Here is a 20,614-nt window from a genome sequence, read left to right on the forward strand (position 1 = left end):
AATTCATCTTCTAATCTCACTTTTATATGAGCTTTCATGTCACAGGTCTACCAATATGAGAAGGAAAGGGTTTGGGTGAGGGACATACTTAGGCAAATCATTGGTCCATTTTTTTCCTAGAAATGTCATGCTCAATTTAGCCTAACTATCCTCTGTGGTACTTTTAAAATAAAATAATCTAGCCCAGAAACTGGGAGTGCATGCCACTTCTGCTGAGCCTTATTTGTCTATCAGGCATTTCCAGCGCTGTGCTAACACCTCATCATTTGCAGCAAATGGCAAAACCTCGGCATGGACAAGGCACATGCTTCCACCTGCCTCCTACTGACAGGCATTAGTCTTTCTAGTGTCTGAGAACAGGAATCCTAAATCAAAAGGGAAATGGAAAAAAAAAATCCCAGAACTCGTTCATACAGTCTGACTGTACATGACTTTTTTTTCCATCTGAAAATAACCAGTACCTTGCAGCAGTGACCAGGACAGTGAAGTGTTTCCTTTTCTGCAGTGTGACATTTAATGGGTGATACTACAGTAAAGGATGGTCAAGCCTGGACCAAGGGCTGCTCAGAAACGGTCCTGGCACCAGGCAGTGAACAGCATGAGAAGCAGCACCACGAACCTCCTCTTATTCACATCGCAGGGTGGGAAAACACATGCCTCACGCTGAGCAGACTAGCATGAGGCCACAAGAGCAGGTGCATCTCCTGAACACCATGCAGTGATATAATTTGAAAAATACAAAATCAGTGGAAATTTTATAACCTTTAAATGGAAAGGACTCACTATAAGATAACTGATGAACAATGGGGACATTAAATTTACTATTGGAGAGAGCCCTCACTGTGCACATATAAAAATCAGGCTAAGCTAACTTAGAAAACTAAAATGTGATGGCTTTGTCAACACATCATCTTGGACCAGAGATTTAAATTTTGGCAAAGTTATTTCACTCCTTCCAAAAGAAATACTTCTAACCTCTATCTAATCTTGGAGGGTTCTCTCGGGAAGAAGAGACGTGGCATCTTTTGGGAAGGAAATGCTTTGCTCTTGTGTTCCTGATCAGAATGTCTCTTTTCTGCAAGCATACTGACTTTCTGATTGCTACTTAGCTTCAAAAGACAGCTTCACGTCATAGCAGTACTTCATAGACTACTGAACTGAGCTGTGGGGTGAACAGCCAGATCATCAAAGAACAGAATTCACACACCATATTGGAGACAATTTAAATTGCGTGTCTTGGTCTATATTTTTCCACGTTCAATTTAGTATGGATATGCATTTAACTCAGAAATTACTGAAAATTCTCGTTCTAGTTGTTAAATCACATCTATCTTTATAGAAGACAATAAACTCAATGGCATCTAATGTTTCTGAAGTTAAAAAACAAACAAACAAACAACCTCATACTGCCCTGTTGCCTTCTGCTGATCTTGAATTAGGAAATAAACAATAGAAAATGCTAATACCTTCATCAAGATGCCCTATTAGCCCACAGATCTTCAGGAGAATGAAAGTCTTAAAGTTATAAAATAGTGGGCTTGGGGATTATCGAGAGTTGTACTTCACGGCCATATCCTAGCCCTCTCCAATTTACATCACTGGCCAAGTATAAAAATTCTTCCCCCGCTTCTTAACAATTTCTCTTTAAAGATCAGGTATAGACTATGGCTGGACTAGATGGACCATTGGTCTGCTCTGGTCTGATGAATTCCATGCAATAATACTAATTAACCTCTTGGAGAATATCCATACATAAAACTGTTTCATAATTTATACATAGCAAGCATCTAGCCTGCTGTGTTGAATTTAGAATTGAGTTCAAGCTAGAGGCTGTTTGAAGCTGAGTTGAAAAACACCCTCCTCCTCAAAACAAGAAAAAAAAAAAAAAAAAAGAAAAAAACAACAAACAACAACAAAAAAAACCCTCAACAGTGCAACTTCAGGACTTGAGAGAGGAGGTGAAAACAGTATTCATTTTGGACAGAAAAACAAAACAAAACATAATGTCCCATCTCATCCACACTTAAACACAACCTCTCACCCCACCCACACATATAGCCACATTTTCTGTTTAGAAACGAAATCATAGATAAGCTTTTTTTTTTTTTTTTTTTTTTTTTTGACAGTACCCAAGTTTTGCAACTACTTACAGAACAAGGGAGCATTATTTTATAAATGTAGCACACTGAGAATCAGAAACTCATTTGGCCATCTTCCTATCACCAATCAATTTAGTTGTTTAAAAACACTTGGACAAAAAATAGCACATCTATCCCCTCCTGGCCTGCCTAGGTACATATCTTATCATCAGATAAGGCCAATTACAGTAGCAAGAAATTCTGGATTCTTTTTTTTTTTTTCCCAAACAAAGTAGAGACTATTGTAGAAGAAATAACTAATCTGAAGAGGTCTCCATAAATATGGACGTTCGTTTCTTCCTCACCAAAACTAAAACAAAAAAATCTTTTATAACACATTCTCATAAGTACTGTTTTAGCTTGGGAACAAAAATCTTCTTTAATCCTGGTTTAGCTTTTAATATTACATCGTACATTAAAATTCATAAAGTAGTTCATTCCAGGCAAAACAAACTACTTTTCAGTTCTACTCTGCAAATAGCAGAGGAGGTACAATAAATGCTGTTGCTTTCAGAACAGCTTTTATCAGGACAAGGTTTACTACTCCATTATTACACTGGCGCCTGGAAGTGCAGTTATAGTTAAGTGTCAGTGTTTCCATTAACTCTCCTCCATGGTGGTTTTCACAGGGGAAGGAGAAGACTGCATTTATTATTTGGTTCACTTTGAATTTCATTAAATTGCAACTTGGCACAAGGGCTACCAACCTAAATTTTGAATTTTTGTAGCAAAATAATTTTTTTTTTGCTGGTTGTGATGTTTGTGCGTTTGAAGTCCAGGTCTCCACTGTGAAGTTTTGAGGGAGCTGTCATTATGTGAAGTTCCTTGAAGTGGAAGTTCACTGGTCCTCAAACACCAGCAAAGCCATGTCCTGCTCAAGATCAGTCTTTCAAAAGTGACATCCTATCTCTGGGATCCAAGCTGAAATTGCTTATCATGAAGGAACTCTATTTGTAGTCACAGGGAGGCCAGGATAATATTTATAAAAATGAAAGCTTTTTCTACACTGAATACCTAGAACCATAAGTCATGTAAAATTTGTGGATATTTCTTAAAAAAATCATTTGCTAAAATTATATTCTACTCTTGACTTTACATGTACTCTGTCTTTACACAGGCTGATGATGGGCCCGTAGAGTTAGCACTTTTTTTTTTTTGGTGGTGAATATGGGTGGGGAGAGGATTTCTTCCTCAGCTCTTCAGAAATTGAGATTACCTGTTCCGAGACAGAACTGTTCATAACTGCAGGATGGCTAACAAGCTTTAACTAGAATATATTGCAAAAGAAAATCTGTAAGTTGGTCACCAGTCTCCATCCTTTACAAGTTGTACTGAGGAGGAGGCGGCACTCATTCTCCATGGCCCCTGAACTACCATGATGAGAGGGAAAGGCCATCCCTAGCAACTCTGTGGGGAACTCCAACTACCCTGAACCCAATTTGACACTCAGCATCCCCTGAAGTATGCTATGAAGTATGATGTATCCCCACATCCTCCCACTCCTAAGCAATGTGTGTAGACATTGACCCATTCTCTGAGCTTGACTTAGAAACACTGAAAAGGAACCACCGTGGGGTGATCTGCAAGCTGAATGTCTTGGGGAGGGAGAAAGAAACGAGTAAAAGAAAAAAAAAAAAGAAAAAGAAAGTTTTATTAATCACTTCTAGGTTGGAAATGTTGAACTAGCTCTCCATGCAGTATCTACCTGATGGAGATGTTAATATTTATACATTCCACTGCCCCAGGAAAGAGCCCGACAGACAGGCTTCTGCCCCAGAAGGTGACTGGGTGAACAACATCCAAGGGAAAATTGTTGTGTACCCTGTCTCTTTGTGGTTAGCCCACCAGTGTGAAAGATGGCAGCAGACTTTTACAACTTGACCAGCTTAGAGGGCTAAACATGTTCCTGAAAGCTCAGGCATTAGAGGCTAATGATTTCAACTAAAAAAAAAAAAAAAAAATTAAAATTTTGCTTTTTTTTCTTTTAAGTCAGAGAGAAAGGGAAAAGTAAAGGGGACAAAGAGCTTCTTAAAGGATTTCAAAAAAGAATTGGAAACAATCCAGATACATTAGCTCAAGTAGCAACTAGTAAGAATGCTGTAAAAATGAGATAAATTCAATGCAGTTTCTTCTAACTCAGGCACTGGGGTTTGTGCTTGGTGAGTTCCTACTATCCTATCAGACCTCCAAGGTCACGCTTTCTGTTTTTGCATGTAATAGTATGCAAAATTCACACTGAACAAGCCCAGCTGCTAAACGGTTAAGTCTGCTCTACTGTCTGGCCACCAGTTGGCAACACAAAAATGCAAAATAGATCCTTTTCAGGATGTTTATTTTCACATCCTTCCGAAACTGATAACTTGCAATTGCAAAATAAACCTTCATGTGTGGCATATTAGCTCCCATTTTTCATGGTTTCATAGTTTAATTGTTTCAAATGTTACACTGGTCTAAAGATTTAACATTAAATATGTTGGCTCTTGCCTAAATTCTGTTGTCAGGATAAATGGTCTGTTTTGTCCTTCAGTAGTTATGCAAAAAGTTCACAGCTAAACCAGAAAAATATTATGCTCTATTCCTACACAGTGAATGTTAAATAACTGTTTATAATAATTTTAGTAATAATGTTGTTAGTAGTTTTAGTTCTTTAGTGTCAAATATTCAATAAACTGTGGGCATTTTTCTTGGGGCGTGGAGGGACAGCAATCAGAGCAGTAGCTTGCATTAATAATTTTGCAGAATTGTTTGTTTCTGGTACAATTTGTAAAATTATATTTGCTAGTGCAATTAATAGAATAATTTCATTATTATTTCTAGCATTAAGTGTTGTACTTGCGTTACTACCATGGACATTTCAATTTTCTATCTTAGAACCTACAGAACCTACTAGCAGCTGGCTAGTGCTACATGTGTTTATAGGCAGATAATTCTGGCAACAAATTAAAACAGTTCTGCAGCATCCTGACTTGGAGGTATTTATATCCCCGATCCATCCAATAGATAAAGTGCTTATATGTTTTGTTGAATGACAAACAATAACTAGAAAAATACTTGTTTTGTTCTACAGAACTCAAGTATTAGTCTATAAGGATTCCTTGTTAACCTGTTTTCCTTTTAAAAAGGATCCAAACAAAACCATATGCTGTTTCTACTTTTAACTGTCGTGATTAGGTTAACAATACTCTGGAGTCTCAGGAAAAAAAATGTAAATGTAAACAAATACACAATAGCAACATACATCTTCCCAACACCACTGAAAAAAAAAAAAAGTGGACTTACAGTATGCTTTGCCAGTAAAATTATAACCAACCCTAAGCCTGCCTTTCTGGCTGAAAATTTATTCAGTTTAAAGTGTGAATTAAAACCAATACAAGGACTACCTCTGACTCGACATCCTTCTGGAAGGTCCTGTAATTAACTTTGTTCTTTAGCTGTGAAATTGCCCAAGACCACTTGAGACAGAGTGAGACATTACCTTGGCAGAAAGAGATAAGTTAAGAAGGAGGGTTAGCCTTTGCTCTGAATTACCTGGGCTGTGGGAGCAGGTTCAGATATTAAACCAAACTTAAATGTTGTCTTAACACAGTTATCTATACTTAACTATTTCCCACTAAAGCATTACTATGTAAATAGACTCTCTTCCTTTATCTTGGAGAGTATCTATAGTGGATTTCACAGACAAAACTCAGTCAATGATAGCAAAATTAGACCATTAGTACAGTCTGTTCTTTCTGGAGGTTTTTTTTTTTTTTTTTTCCTCCCCTTCATGTGAAAAGTACTTGTAGCAGGTCAGAAGAGATCTTCTGTCCTCCCTTTTGCTATGTTCTCATTATTCATTACTCTTGTGTGGTCCTTAGCATCCATTAGCTTCAGGAATATTTGAAAAATAATCTGCAGAAATTTGTAGCATTCAGAAAAGGTACAGAATATAGTCCTAGGCACTTGCTTGAGCCTGTTTAGTTAAAAAAAACTGCCTTGAGTTTATACATTCAACTGTCACAAAATTTTCAGAGTCCCAAAGCCTTGCTTTGCATAGTGAATCTACGACAGCATGATTTCCACCTATCTGTAGATCAGTTTGTTTTTTCCTTGTAAAAGTACAGCCCTGAGCCACAGCAATGCAGAGGATTTCAGAAAAGGTACGGAATTTTTTGGAGTGTTTCTTTCCCAGCTGCATTTCTTCTTTACGGAAATCATATGCATTCCTACAGTTCACTCTTTTATTTCACATGCACCCTAAAACCAGCATCAAGAATTTCATTTACGGACACAAGAACTGCACCACTGAATTTCTGGATACCTGTTTATCAGACTTTTTCATTTGGGGAGAATTAAAGAAATAGTCCCACCAGATTTGATGGAAATCAATAGGAGTTTCATTTGAACATGAACTAAAGTTTTAAAGAATATATCCCAGTCTTTCAGAGCAGTGACTAGATCAAGGCTGTTTTTTTACCCAGCCCAAACTGGTGAAGGTGCCCCCAGCATTTTAGGAGGGAGTCTTCTCTCCCCGAGACCTTTAGCTTTACCTGTTTGTTTTCTGGAAGATATTTTTTAAGGCAATATGATGTGCTCATACTTCTGCTTTTCATTCCCACTCAGTTTAGTGGTCCAAATCCTTCAAAATCCCTATTTAAAACTCTATCATTAAAACAATACCTGAGAATTACAGGAAAAAATAAAGACAACAACAGAAAACCAGCATGTTCCTGGACCAAATAAAGCTCATGTCTCAATAGAAACAACAAAAAACTCTGTGGGGGCCATAATGGATAGAGTTTATCTTAAAACTAGAAAATAGCTAGTAATGAACTGCTACTATCATCCATTACATTCCTTAAATTTAATTTGTGACATGCACTGCAAAATAATGATTCTGCGAGCGTTTAAAGAATTCAACAGCAAAAGCTTTCTTGTTCTGAAGAAAGGCATCACCCGGCAGGATATGGAGAAAGCACAACAAGCAAATCCAAAAGACAGAGAGAGCAGTTTACTTGTGGAGGCCGGCTAGGCGGTGTGCTTATGAGAGGTGCAGGGCCCATGGCAGAGGCTGCGTTCAAGCTCCTTTCTCTTTCGTCCTGGTAAATTCGATCTCGTTCGGCTTCTGGCAGCTGCAAGAAGTTCTGCATAGCCCGAAGGTTTACCAGCAAGGACTGCGAGGCAGTCTTGGGATCCTCTTCCTTTCGGAGGATTTCTGAGAGCAAGCCCTGTAGGGAGGGGGAGGAGAAAAAATGCTGGACAGTTAGCCTGGTGAAAACATCCTTTGCACAGCCGTTGCTCATCAGTCCTCCTTCCACTGGGCTTGGAACGAGAGCAGCCAAATGTACTATCCACTCCACACAGGAATATATTAATGGCAATTTAGGTAGCAGAGAAGAGAGCCTCAATTGTGCTCTTAATTTTATTAAGCATCTGTTTTACATACAACACAAACTGAATCTGCCTAATAGGTCTCCTTCCTTTTACTGGCTTAACTTGCCATGAAATCTTTCACAGTCGCCAGACAATCACAAGAAGTTACGAGTAAGTAAAACACACATAGTCCAGAGGCATGATGCTGTGCTGTTCTCAGGCTTTCCAGGCAAAGCACATACCAAACCTAAAGAAATTGGCTTTCCACATTTCTAGCACTTTAAACAGCTCTTTGAAAGGAAGTGATATTCCACAGCTAATCTGAGAAGATAAACTCATAATGGTCCTGTAGGCTTAACTGACTCAGGTCCATATTTTTAGTCTAAGTCAATACTTAGGTAAGAGAGTTTTATATCAGAGTTTAACAACAGGTGTAAAAACTGACTGTTGGCCACTGAAAGGCTAGAAGTGTGCCCCTCTCCTCCTCCCACCACCCTCATCCCCTCACCAGACCATCCTAATCCTCACCCTGTCCATTGCCTGGGCTGTTTATTTGAGTACCTGCTGTGCAGGTCCCACTTCCTAAGTCCATTTACTGTTGCTGTCTTTTGACAACTTTCAGAGCCCAACAATGATACACAAAAGTGAGCATTGGGGAGTGAAAGAAAGCCAGAATAGAGGGCATAGGCAGCAGTGAGCTGGGAATGGCAGGCTGCAGACGATAGCATGCTGCCGGCTCATACAGACCACGCCAGGTTCCCTGCGTAATCACTTCATCTCGGTTCTCAGCAATGGAGCAGGTCTGGCGGTCTGGGACACCTAATTACTCTAAAAGATGAAATATTTATGAACCTGTGAGTGCAACTAGAAGTTTAACGTCAACAGGTTCTTGAAGTCTCCCCCCTGCCAAATTCTCTTTTTAAATACGTCAGGCATACAAAATGCTCTGCTGTCTTGAAGTTACAAAACTTGCAGTAAGAAAACTGTAATTTCTGCAAAAGCAAACACAAACTTCTTTTGAAAATACATGTTGTTGCCATGCAGGGACAAGGAGAGGCTTGGCCGGAGAGACTTTTAATGCCAGTGTAACAAGGGAACATGGATGTGACATTAAAGAACACAACCCAATGTTCCTTTTCCTAAAGGACATTTAAGTTATTTGGGGGTAATCGAGGTGTGAAGGGTGGAGGTGTAAGGAGGGAGTAATAAAAAAGCTAAGAGAGATGACTGACTGTAGATGGCCATTCACACAGAAAGCTACGGCCAAAGTATCAGCTCCTGATGATGAGTCTGATGCTCACACCTATGAAACCACCTATGGCAGTTGTCTTCTATCCCCAAAAATCCTTTTTTATCAGGCAAAAGCCCCTTATGGAGACACTGCTGCAAAGCCACTGCTCCCAGGCAGCTGTGCTCAGGCAGGCCAGCACCCACCAGCGTGGCTCTGAGCTGTTTGCCCCATTGCCCCTCTGCCTCCCAGGGGCAATGAGGACAGAGGTGCTAATCACTATGTTGGAACCACGTGGTCCTCATGACTCCATATGGGTCTGCAAACACAGGAGGGAAATGGGATGGAAAACACAAACCAACCTTCCAGCACTGAGTCTGAAAGATAATTTGGAGGTAAACTTTAAAAAATTATAATAATCTGGTGGATACTTTCTTACCACTGTTCTTCATCCCTCCTCTTTTCTGGTGTCCAGGCAGAAACTATTTAGAAGGTAAATAAATGGGTTACAGACAAAAGTATAATTTGGGTGGAGACAAAATTTTTAAATTTTGTATAGCCTCAACAATAGACTTATTAGCAAATATGGAAGTTAAATTCTTGTCTACAAGGTTAATGTACTTTTGTACTTAAGTACTCACACTGTTACTGCTTGTTAATGGTAGGGTTATACTGCCCATCCTCCAAAGAGCATTAAAAATGATTTTGTGCCACTGAAGAGAAGGCACAGCTGCCTGCAGAGCACAGGATGTATCATTATGGTGTAAGCATGTGATTTCTGACTGCTCCTGTGCTGAAAACAAGTGCTCCAGGATTAAAAAGAAGAAAGGAAAACTAAACACAAGTGGACTGGTTACTGGCAGGAAGGAAGACTCCTTCCCAGCAACCCACTGTCAACCACAGAAAACGTCCTTGAAAAATACTTTGGACCATACTAGAAAATAATAAAAAAATAAAACTTTTTTTTACCCTCCCCTGTGTCTGTCAGTATAACAATTTATGCAGGAAGTGTCATTAGGTATTAATTCCCCTGTCTTTTCCCCATCACTGGCGTGAATCTTTGCATGAGCTGGGAGCACAGCATAGGACTCAGATGTGGAGAGAAGAGGGGAGATGAGAGTATGGGGAGAAGGCATGAGGAGGTGCTTGCTTTAAATGAAAAGGTCAGAATATGGATGCAAATAACAGCTGAAAAAGGTGTAGTACCAGGTACAGGGCAAGTCTTACAATACAGTTTGCCGGCTTTAAATATTAATTTGTTGCTACTGCTTCAATTTTTTGAGCAACAAAATTCAGCTAAAGACTGTTGGACAACAAGTAAAATGGGAAAATCCTAGAAAGAATACATTGGCTCTTAAGTCTTGCCTCCTACATACAGTAATTTACCATTCATTATACTAGGCCTGAACTGGCTTGCAAAGCTGCAAGTCTTGGTGTGGTTTCCTGATATTATACCTCAGGTCACACAGAGGATCCATGCCATTTGGTATAGAGATTATAGAAACTGTCAGGCACAGAGTCCCCTTTGCTCATCCTCCCTCTTATTCTTTCACACTGGAAATGTATTTTCTTAAGATGTTACTAGGATCCATTGAAAAAAGAAAGTTTACACATCATCACAAGTATAATTCATTACTAATTGCACAAAAATGTTCAATAAATATTATCAGTGCTTTCAAAAGCTAATTATGAATTCTTTAAAACTGGAGATAAATGAAAGTGTCTGCCAAAGTGAACAAAAACGCTGCCTGTCTGGCCCCCAGTTTGTCTCCTCTTTGAATGTAATCATTGATTCAAATAGATTTTATCAGCCTCACAGAACTTCAAAGCTTCCAGAAGAAAAATGCAATTTACCCAAACCTCCCCAAAATATGCAGAACGTCCTCGAATGCTATCTGCCTCCATCGTGGGGTGCTTAAGCCCCATGTCCAGGTGGAGGATTATTTGCAAGCTCCACCCACAGGCCTGGATCCCTGCCAAGGAAGTTATAAGCAGACACATTTATCTATGTCGCTTAGTAGCAAGAGGAGAGCCGTCATGATAGTGTAATAGCACCTTTTTACCTTTTATTCAATAGTGATATGGATAGTGTGCTTTTTCTTAAATTACAGTACGAAGAATTATATGAATACAGTGGCAATTTCTGTTATACTTAAGCAGGCAAATTTCTCTCTACCACATAATTTACAGAACTCAAATTCAATAAAACATTACATGATGGTCCATTACTGTTATCAATTTTGAATAATCCATCTTCATTTTTCATTTTACTGGAAAATAAAGTGTGCCAAAGACAAAGTGGAAGAAAAAAAAAAAAGTGCCTGAGAAGGTGGTTGGTGTAAACTTGGATTTTGTTTTAAAATTACGTGGAACCATTTATCGCATCCAAGTGTTCTCCTCTGAAACAACAGTTGCCCAGAATTAGTATGAGCAAAGTCCTAAATACACAGAAGTTTTCACATAGGAGAGAAGGCATTATACATTAACAAAATGCGATAAATCCTGGCAGCTAATATTTTAAACAAGTATGGGGGTGAAGGAGAAAGGAGGGGGAGAGAAAGGTATCTGGCAGAAATACTGAGAAGTACTCAAAAACCTTGAGATGTAAAACTGTCACTTGTGGGAAGAGAAGAATTACAATAGTCAGACATGGCAAAAGCAGCAGAAAGCACTCCCCCTCCTTTCACGATGATGGAGATGAGAGGTCACCTCCGTACAGCAGAACCTGAGCTCAAGCAGCAAATGTTATGGTTGAAAGTGTACACAAACAAAGGCAGGCAATTCGGAGTTACAGTTCCAACCACAACCATGACTAACACCTCCTCACTTGCGCAGCACGTAGATGTCACCGTGCCATGCACCAGGTTAAGTTATGCCTTCAAGTCAAATGTCAGACTCGCTGGTGGGAACCAAAGCTTTCAATTTCCTGACTCATGTTTGCATTTACAAACACTGCAGAAATTGGCGAGGAGTTTGTTTATTTGTCTAAGACTCCGAAGGTGGTTCAGAGGAACAAATTCTGATGCTCCTCTCCAGCTCTTTCAAGAAGAACCAAGCAGCGTGAAAAGCCTCCTGGTTTAACAGGAGCACTGCAGGGGCAGACTGAGCCTATCTGCTGGGGGAGTCTGTGGGACAGGCTGGAGCAGGGTCACTGCGCTTTGCTGCAAACACCATTTCTGCCCAGCAAAGTGCCTGGGAAAAAGCTGAACCATCCAGTATACCGACAGCAGCTGGAAAAGATATTAAATTTATTAATTCAGCTGAATGGCAACTGAAATTTAATTTACTGAGATTTTTGAAATGTATAGCTCAATTTACCAAAATTGCTCTAGCAAGTTGAGAGACTGGCACACACATTTGGTAGCCAAGATTGAGGTGAAACTTGGACCTGCTTGCACAGATCCTGACTCAACAAACTTTTCCAGGGTGCATTACAAAGCGATACTAACAGGATTCAGCCTGTTTCTTTGCAGCCAGTGAGCTGGAATAGCAACTGCTGAAGGACAAATAAAACTTCAGACCTCACTGTGCACTGAAGCCTTCCTAGCAGGCCTACTGTGAAATTTCTTGCAAGGAGAGGCGTTCCAGCCTCCAAAGCTACTTCTGCTGCCCACAACAATTGTGCTATTGTGCACATATGGTGCACGCAAGTTATAGCTTTCTGGCCTCCTCTTTGATTAAACTTTGCAAGGCACATTCCTGAAAAATGCACGGTTTTGAAACTACCATTTTGAAGGTATGGGTAGGGTGGAAATTATCCAAGAAGAGATTAAAAACACTGAACACCCTTACAATTTTCTTAGGTGTGGCTGAGGTTTCTTCTGTCCTATTAATAGACATTAATTTAGAAACAAAAAACAACAACAAAAAACACCAAATGATTTAGTTCTCAGTAGTAATTTTATCATTTTTTTTTTCCTTTGGGCTAAGCGGAAGCAGAAATATTTCCAGGCAATACTTTTGCCCCAAGATAAAAATTAAAAACATCTTGAAAATGATGGCAAAATGATGAACTACTATCTAAGCTGGTAGAACCACCCCTCATTTACCCTCTGCACCCTCCCTCCCCCCCCCCCCCCCAAACAAAACCACAAATTCTGCATTCATACTACAAAGCAGAAATGCATAAAATGAGGTACCAACATATTCAGCCAATTCAACTGAAGTTCATCTTTATTGCCAAAACACTAAGCTAAATTACTCTGAGTTTACAATTCACTTCCTTCCGTAACTTTTACAGTGAAAGCAAATCTCTCTCCTCATCTGAGACCATATCTTAATATCAGATTTATTTTTTATTTTTTTTTAGTGCAGAACTACTGACTGATTTCGGTGAGATCTGCCTTCAACAACTGATGGCATGATATAGTCCCTCGACACGGCACAAATATGCTTATAGCAGTTTCAAAAATGTCAGTGGTAAGCCTGAGCTAGCTTTTTATCTTGGAAAAGAGTAGATAAATTTAAACAAGCATTTTCACTTGCTTTAGAAAAAAAAAAAGTCAGAAGATATTTCATCAATATTAGAAAACAACTTCTAAACAGCAACAGTTATTAAAGTGCTGCCTTAATTTTAGTTAAATGCGATATATCCTTGAATAAGCTGTGATAAATTCTGAAGCACAGCAAGCAAAACAAATTTTCGTGCTTTCATATAAAAACCACAGGTGACTATACCTGTACTTATACTTGGATGTTAGCTGTTCCTGTGGGTACAATGGCAATTTTCAGTTTTGCAAAGGTGAAATGTGCCAAAACCAAACTCCTCTGGATTTCAGTGGGGCTTCACTTGTATATGAAAAGTATACTGACTTATTTCTTCACCATACTGAGGCTAATGTTGCCTAGGCTCCTAGTATTTTTCCTTTCTATTCCCTACGTTGGCCACAATAAGTAACAAATACTGCAAATAGTTATGTAGCTAAATGCAAATACTAATTTGATTAGCTAACACAATTTGTAGGATATGGGGATATCCTACAAAGAACTCTGTGTTCTTTCAAGTTGATTTGGTTGAATATTGCCAAAATATATTACAAATATATATATTTCATATTATTTTCTGGATTTTTTTCAACGTTTGTTTTTTGATTTCTTCCCAGTTCTGGGTCACTTTGAATAGCACATTCTTCCTAGCTGGTTAACTACAGTGTCTGTGGAAGAACTGTACTTTAAAAAAATATTTAATAACTTTGGTAGTAACAAAAATGTCTAGTAATCAGGAATCAGTATTCGCACTAGAAATCTGGCTCTACTGTTGCTTTCATCCCATCTTGAGAGCATGTTTATGCAGAACGTCATATAAATTCAATGTCCAGTCAGAACGAATTGTCCTTGTACTTCAGATACATACTGTTCAAAAACAAGCAATAGACCAAAGACCAAAACTGCATGAGAAAACTGAACAAATGATTTTGGAAGGGGGAGGAAGCTGAGAGAAAAAAAAATTGTTTTTAGACAAGTCTGAGAAATAAGTAAATAATAAATGATTTATTTTCTGAATTATTTGGCAGCTGCAAACTGTGGTAACTTGAAACTACTATTAGTATTTTGATACTTTAAAGTATCAATACCCAAAATACTACTTATTGTATTAAACAAATCTGTATGTCACTTATTTATAAATATAACAACTGACACTGCCTAAATTTATGTAAGCTGTGTGAGTTCATGTATCCCATGTTATAAAAGACCCACATCTTCAAAGTCTCCTCTACTGTTAAGAGGAAAGACACAAGGACACATACACAGCTCTACAGAGAATTCACCTCATAACTGTACTTCCTTTCAGTTGTAAAAACTGAAGGATGTAAAAAATAAAGGTAATAATAATAATTCTGAATGATTACCAATAACATGCTGATTCAAATCTGGTACAAGTGCATATGAAATATTTTTTATTCTCTAAGTCCGAAACATCAACAAGAGAATCTCGAATTATAATTTTTATTATATTCTACAATGGGCAAATACTTGTTCCCTAAGTTAAAAATGTGAAATCCAAAACAAATTTACCTACATCCTTTAAAAATATTTCTTATAAGGAAATCCTATTTTATTTTCTGTTAAAACAGACTTTTTAAATTTTGAGATCTTATTTGCTTTGGGTATACTGACGTTTCTTTCATAACTTCTGCTTGATTAAATTCCATGCAACATGGCATTAAGTTAAATTCATAAAACAGAATAAATTATAACAGGGTTAGCTTCTAAAACAGGTGTAAAAAATAACACATTTTAGTGTTACTTATCAGCTTTGCTAGGGCTAGTTTTTTCTGCATTGAAGAGCCGAAGTATATGCTCTGACGTGGACATCAGCAATCTCAGAAACTACTGATTTTGCAACAAACTGCAAAAACACATAAGAGCAGAAGATCTAAAAATAAAGCTTTTTTTTTTTTTTTTTTTTTTTTTTTGTAAATTAGGTCTTTTCAGAAAGTTCCAATGAGTCATGTTGTTAAGACTTTTACTAGAAAATAATAAACACAAATAAGGAAAAGAAAATAGGTAGTTCAGTGCATGCATGTGATCAGTACTGGCATACCTTTACAACACAACGGCAATCTGTTGGGTGACTTTGTGAATGATCACAAAGAGCTATTCATTCCCTTTCCAGGGAAGATGGAGAGGAACCAAGATATCTCTAAAAACAACATGTATTTCCACAAACCTATCACCGTGGATTTCTGTACTGTATCAACATGGACACTGGTCCTACAAGGAAGTGTGGTTCCTTCACAGGAGCTAAGTGACAAGACAGAATCGAAGATAGAGACTTAAAAGGCGATAATTACTAAATATGTAAATTAATTAATGAGAGAGAGAGAAAAAAAAAAAAAAAGAGAGAGAGAGAGAGAAAGAGAAGAGGCTGCTAGATTTAAAAGAGCAAGAAAAAAACACTGACCTGAGTTCGGTTAAAAGCCACGCGTGCAAATACTGCCTGTGAGATTCCTGCTCGTTTCAGTTCATCACGGACCCACTGGTAGATTTCGGAAGACACCTCTGTGTTTGTTGAGACCTGCTGCTCCAACGGCTTGTTCATGGATCTACTGACAGGAGGAGGGTGGTTCAAGTACTGTTGATTTAAGGACTGCTGGGCTAGAAGTCTGTTCACTGCATACTGCTGGTTCAGCAACTGGGCCATTACCAGCTGCTGATTTACCAGCTGAGGGCTAATGGGAGTAGATACAAGTCCAGGGTGCAGGTTTGGAAGCGGGGTCCGAACTGATGGTTGACTACCATGAGAAAGCTGAACAGGGGATGGAGGCTGTTCGGCTGTGTTCCCTGGGACCGGCTGCTGACCGAAGTTGACATGGTTGGCACCTTGCTGGGATAGTTCAGAAAGGCTATCCATCTCAACTATGGTGGAAAAGAAACATTGAAAAAGCCAACATAAGACTGAAAATCACAAACTTCATGATCCTAGCAAGACATGCTAACAAAAATATATAAATACAAACTAGCTCAACATTCACGGTTGAGCTTACAATATTCTCCAGCCTAGATCTGTAAGTGCATAAGATCACTGTTGCTGTTATTTGCCTTCAAAATAGCTACAAATAATGGTGTAGTGGATATTTAAACAAACAAACAAAAACAAACACCAACAACAAAAAACACAACAAATTGCCCATCACTGTCACCAAGCCATTGGAGGAACCAGCAGAACATCAGAGCCAAAACAATGTGCTGGAAACCACATATGGCAAAGGAGTCACTGCTAGAGAGCTTTGCAAAAGTGCAATGCACCAATTGCCAACCAAACCAGGAGCATGTGGCTACAGAGGACATCCCCACAGTGAGGGATGCAGGGTGCTTCAGGCATGGCAGCAAACAACCAGAAGAGGGGCAAAAATGGGAAATCCCTCTGTATGCTCCAGAAGTGGCAAGTAAAATGGTGAGAGTATCTGTGCAAAGAGTAAGGAGGGTTGTTACTGGAAAACTCACCCAGATTGGAGAGAGAAGCCCCAGTGACTGGTTTTGCTTCTCCTGTGGGGTCCCTGCCACTACATCTGCAGTTCTTAGCCACTGGAAATCTGTAACAAGCAGGGTGTGGTGTAGACCTCCCCATGCTTGCTAATTTCTAGATGCAGCATCAATTGTATGGGACTGCTAGGAACTAGTATAATTTATGTAAATTACACAGATGGGCTGCTTTATCTTGCAACCATGTACGCATGGTTTTTTTTTCAGTGACTTGCAACATGGTTGATTTTTTTTTTCCTATATTAACTCATCTGCCTTGACACACCCTCCTTTTTAATTAACAACACAGTTTTTTAAACTACAGAGTTCTTCCAGCTCCTCTCTCATGTGTGATAAGACAATACAGAATAACTCTAGCTTAATGTAAAGGAGTCTCACTTTTACCAGTATACGTCACTTTTTAATTTTAAACAACCTCAGTTTTAGAGGTTTAGCAATGCTGGTCTGGAAATAGCTTTAAGAAAACATGCTTTATTTAAGAACCAAAAAGCTAGTATCTTCATGAAAGTGTTGTAGCTATTTTTTCTTATACAGTAAATCATAGTTAACAAGGATAAGGCAATATCTGTACTTTTCATAGTGGCTATGATCTTCAATAACAGGTATTCAGTACAAAACACCCTTTTCTCCACAAAAATAACTGGAAGAAGAAATCAACACCTGGACTCCCACCCACAGCCTGCCCTCCCCTGTTGTCCTAAGCATGAATATATGCACACGTTTCCTGTGTCCCCAAATGAACAGATGATGAAACTATCTTGGAAGGTCACATAAGGAGAATTCTGCAGGGGTTGCCCCATGCATGGGCCCCACAGCAGGAATGCCGCTACAATGGGGCTGGAAGGAGGTGCTGTGGGATGGTCAGCCCCCATGCAGGCACTGCTGACATGGACCGCCTCAAATCAAGTGCAGTCATGCAGGTCCTTGGAAGGCTATAAACCCTTAGAGCAGTTCAATGTTGCACACAAGGTACAAAGTAGATGAAGGAGAGAAGCTGCCTATTTCCACCAGCAGAAAGTAGAGATCAACCTAAGTGGGCCGTTCATTTGGAACAGTAATTCAAACAATTATCACAAAAGTGATTCATTGTCTTCATTACAGCCTTAAGCTATAAAAGGCAAGGAACCTGTTTTGGTAGATAAATGATTTTTCTCCAAATACTAACAGGTAAGTCAGGCCAAAATTTGGTCCAAACTGAGGTACCATTTCTTCATTCTGCTGAAAACTATGTAGAAATTTTCTGACATAAAATGTTCAAAATTATGTTAATAGCTTTAATAAATAGTTTTAAAAAGGGACGTCATAGAAAGATAAAAGGTATTATAGAATTAATATGTCCCAGTGATATATTTTTCTCTCCACTACTTTACTCATGATTACTACAACAAGCAAATGATTGTCACAACAACTATTTGCTAATATGAACCAAAATCAGGGTCCCAAAGTTAAAGAAATATATGAATTCATGAAATTATAGCATTCTTCTTGAAATGCAGTGATAGTTATAGAAGCCTTTTTCTTTAAATATACATTAGCCAGAGCAAGAAAAAAATACATACATTAAAGAAACCAGTCCATCACAGTTCCAGGAACAAGTTTTTTAAACAATTATTCTGGGCTGTAGAAGATCTCTAGATTTACAGAATGACAGCTTTACATCTCTGGCAAACCAAGTCAGTTTGGCTGTTTCAATAGCAAATATTTATTTAAATGAATTCTTTCACTATATATGTACTTTCTACATCTACTCATCAAAAGCATCCTAAACTTATCATGAAGGGGCCTGGCTTCTTATATGACTGTGACAGACCTCAACTTGACACATAGTGGTATGTTATGTATCTACCATCATGGCATTTTTTTTAATTTTTTTTTTTTGCTTACCCATCATATCTTTTGCCTTCTTGAAATGTTTATACCACCTTCCAAATTCCTGACATTTTGCTGCTGAGACATTTGCATAGTAAGTGCTGTTCACAATGGAAGAAATCATACTCTGCGTGAAAAGGGGAGAAGAAAAAAAATAATCTGTAATATAGAGCAGTACAAGTCAAAGCACAAATTATTTCAATTGTTGAAACCATTATATTTTTAGAGTTTGAGAACCATATTGCATTTTGATCCTGTTGTCCAAAGCCTTTTAAAAAACTCATTAATTGAGCATAAAACCAAACCAAGGTTTATTATAAATGAGAGCAAAAAAAGCAGATGTACTACGGGAAGAACAAAGTTATCGACCAAGAAACATCAGGCCATGGGATGGGCTCTGGATGGAAAATGCTAATCATGAAAGTGCCTTTTGTTTGTGCTATTTCTGCTTTTAAATTTGATTGACCCTTCACATACCAACACAAGTTTACAGGAATACAATTGCTACACTGAGTCCAGGTATGTAATGATGCCCAAGGAATCCATGTCCATTCCCTTTGCACCACTTACATACAGCGCAGAAGCTGGAAAATCACAGGACCAAAGTTTATCTGTATGTGTTATTGGTAGGGTAAAACAAAATGATTTCTGGAAGGATAAAATACACACGTAACTACCTAAATCAAACCCAGACTTGCTTTTCCTAAAGAGGGCATTTTAAGTGATTCACAGAAAGAGGCGTATGAAACTCTCATTGTCATGTCTAATTCTGTAAGTGAATATTAGCTATAAAATAGACTAAAGGATGATAGAGATTTTTTTTTTCCTCAAAGGTTCTCGAGATATCAAATAGCTACAGTGAGAAATTTACCTTCTGCTCAGTTTTAACCAATTTTAAAACAGTAGAATTTACAATGCCTAAAACTTTCAGTTCTAGTACATTCTTTTTAAAAAAATCAATTAAAACCAAGCCCTTCAAAATGAGGTGTTGTTCCAACATGAAAATTATATTTGGTTTATGATACACTAATAACAAAATTTGCAAATGTTATTCCAATAGACTGAACTTTGCCACCCTTTAGATTTCTATGAGGAAAGTAGATTCTTTTAGCTTATCTAGAGGAATCATCCAACATATTGAGAAAACAATGACATTCAAAAAGACAAAGCTTTGATTATTTTGTTTCTTTGCTATTCAGCATGTAACATTTAGCTATATTTGTGCTGTCATAAAATCAATGTACAGCATGAACTCTTTGTTAAAAAAATTGCAATAACCACTAGAAGAAACAGTTTGGAGTAAAAATACAATAAATATTACTCTAAGTCTTCTCTTATAAGGCTAGTTCAGCTTCTGATTCAAAGGACCTTGATTATTGATCTTAGTGAAGTTCATTATAACCATTTGTTTTCTAACATTACTCAGTAACACGCTATTTGTAGAGTCTCAAAACTGCTGGAGTGAGGCGGTACTACTTACGCCAAATGTAGATACCCTTTACCCATCAGGTAGCTATTTTAGTATTTCTCTGAATCACCAAAATTCTCACCATTCCTTGATATTAATCTGGCACTTCTGAAATTAACTATAAGCATTTTGCAAGTGATATAAAAGGAGATTGAAATCTTAATAGACTACTGCAACTTTAGCCTGAATGACCTGAACCAAGCTCAGCGGAACCCAATTTCAATTTCTAACATAATAGTAGTATCATTAACGTCTACAACTTATAAAATTATTGTTTAAGCTCTTTTACAGATTAAACCACTTAAAACATGGGCACATGATATAAATTGTGTGATTAAAAAAAGCTTCTGTAGACCTGAACTGACAATTATATGAATGTATAGTATATGCAAAACTTGCAGATCTGTATGTACAAAATGGGGAACTGCAACTTTAATAGGCCACTTTCCCATATCTGCATGTATTTTGTGGATGGCGTTTAGACTTCATGATGTTTTTCCTTTATTTTATTTTGTCTATCTCAGATGTCTTCTCCTGCTCAAGTAACTTTATTAAGCACGAAAACATGTAGAT

The 20,614-nt window shown here is 38.1% G+C and overlaps 1 protein-coding gene across 6 annotated transcripts in view; it reads right to left on the reverse strand.

Moving 5' to 3' along the window:
- SATB1 (SATB homeobox 1) overlaps positions 1-20,614 on the reverse strand; it is a 93,212-nt gene that overhangs the window by 27,822 nt on the left and 44,776 nt on the right. For all 6 annotated transcript variants that reach the window (XM_082755433.1, XM_082755435.1, XM_082755437.1 and 3 more), the window contains exons 6-8: positions 18,589-18,700; positions 15,623-16,077; positions 7,133-7,345 (exon numbers count right to left, since the gene is read on the reverse strand). In XM_082755433.1, coding sequence (XP_082611559.1) covers positions 7,133-7,345; positions 15,623-16,077; positions 18,589-18,700 — 780 coding nt within the window. The remainder of the gene's footprint in view (positions 1-7,132; positions 7,346-15,622; positions 16,078-18,588; positions 18,701-20,614) is intronic.

The sequence above is a fragment of the Aythya marila genome (genome assembly GCF_965140915.1).
Source record: "Aythya marila genome assembly, chromosome: 2".
NCBI lineage: Eukaryota > Metazoa > Chordata > Aves > Anseriformes > Anatidae > Aythya > Aythya marila.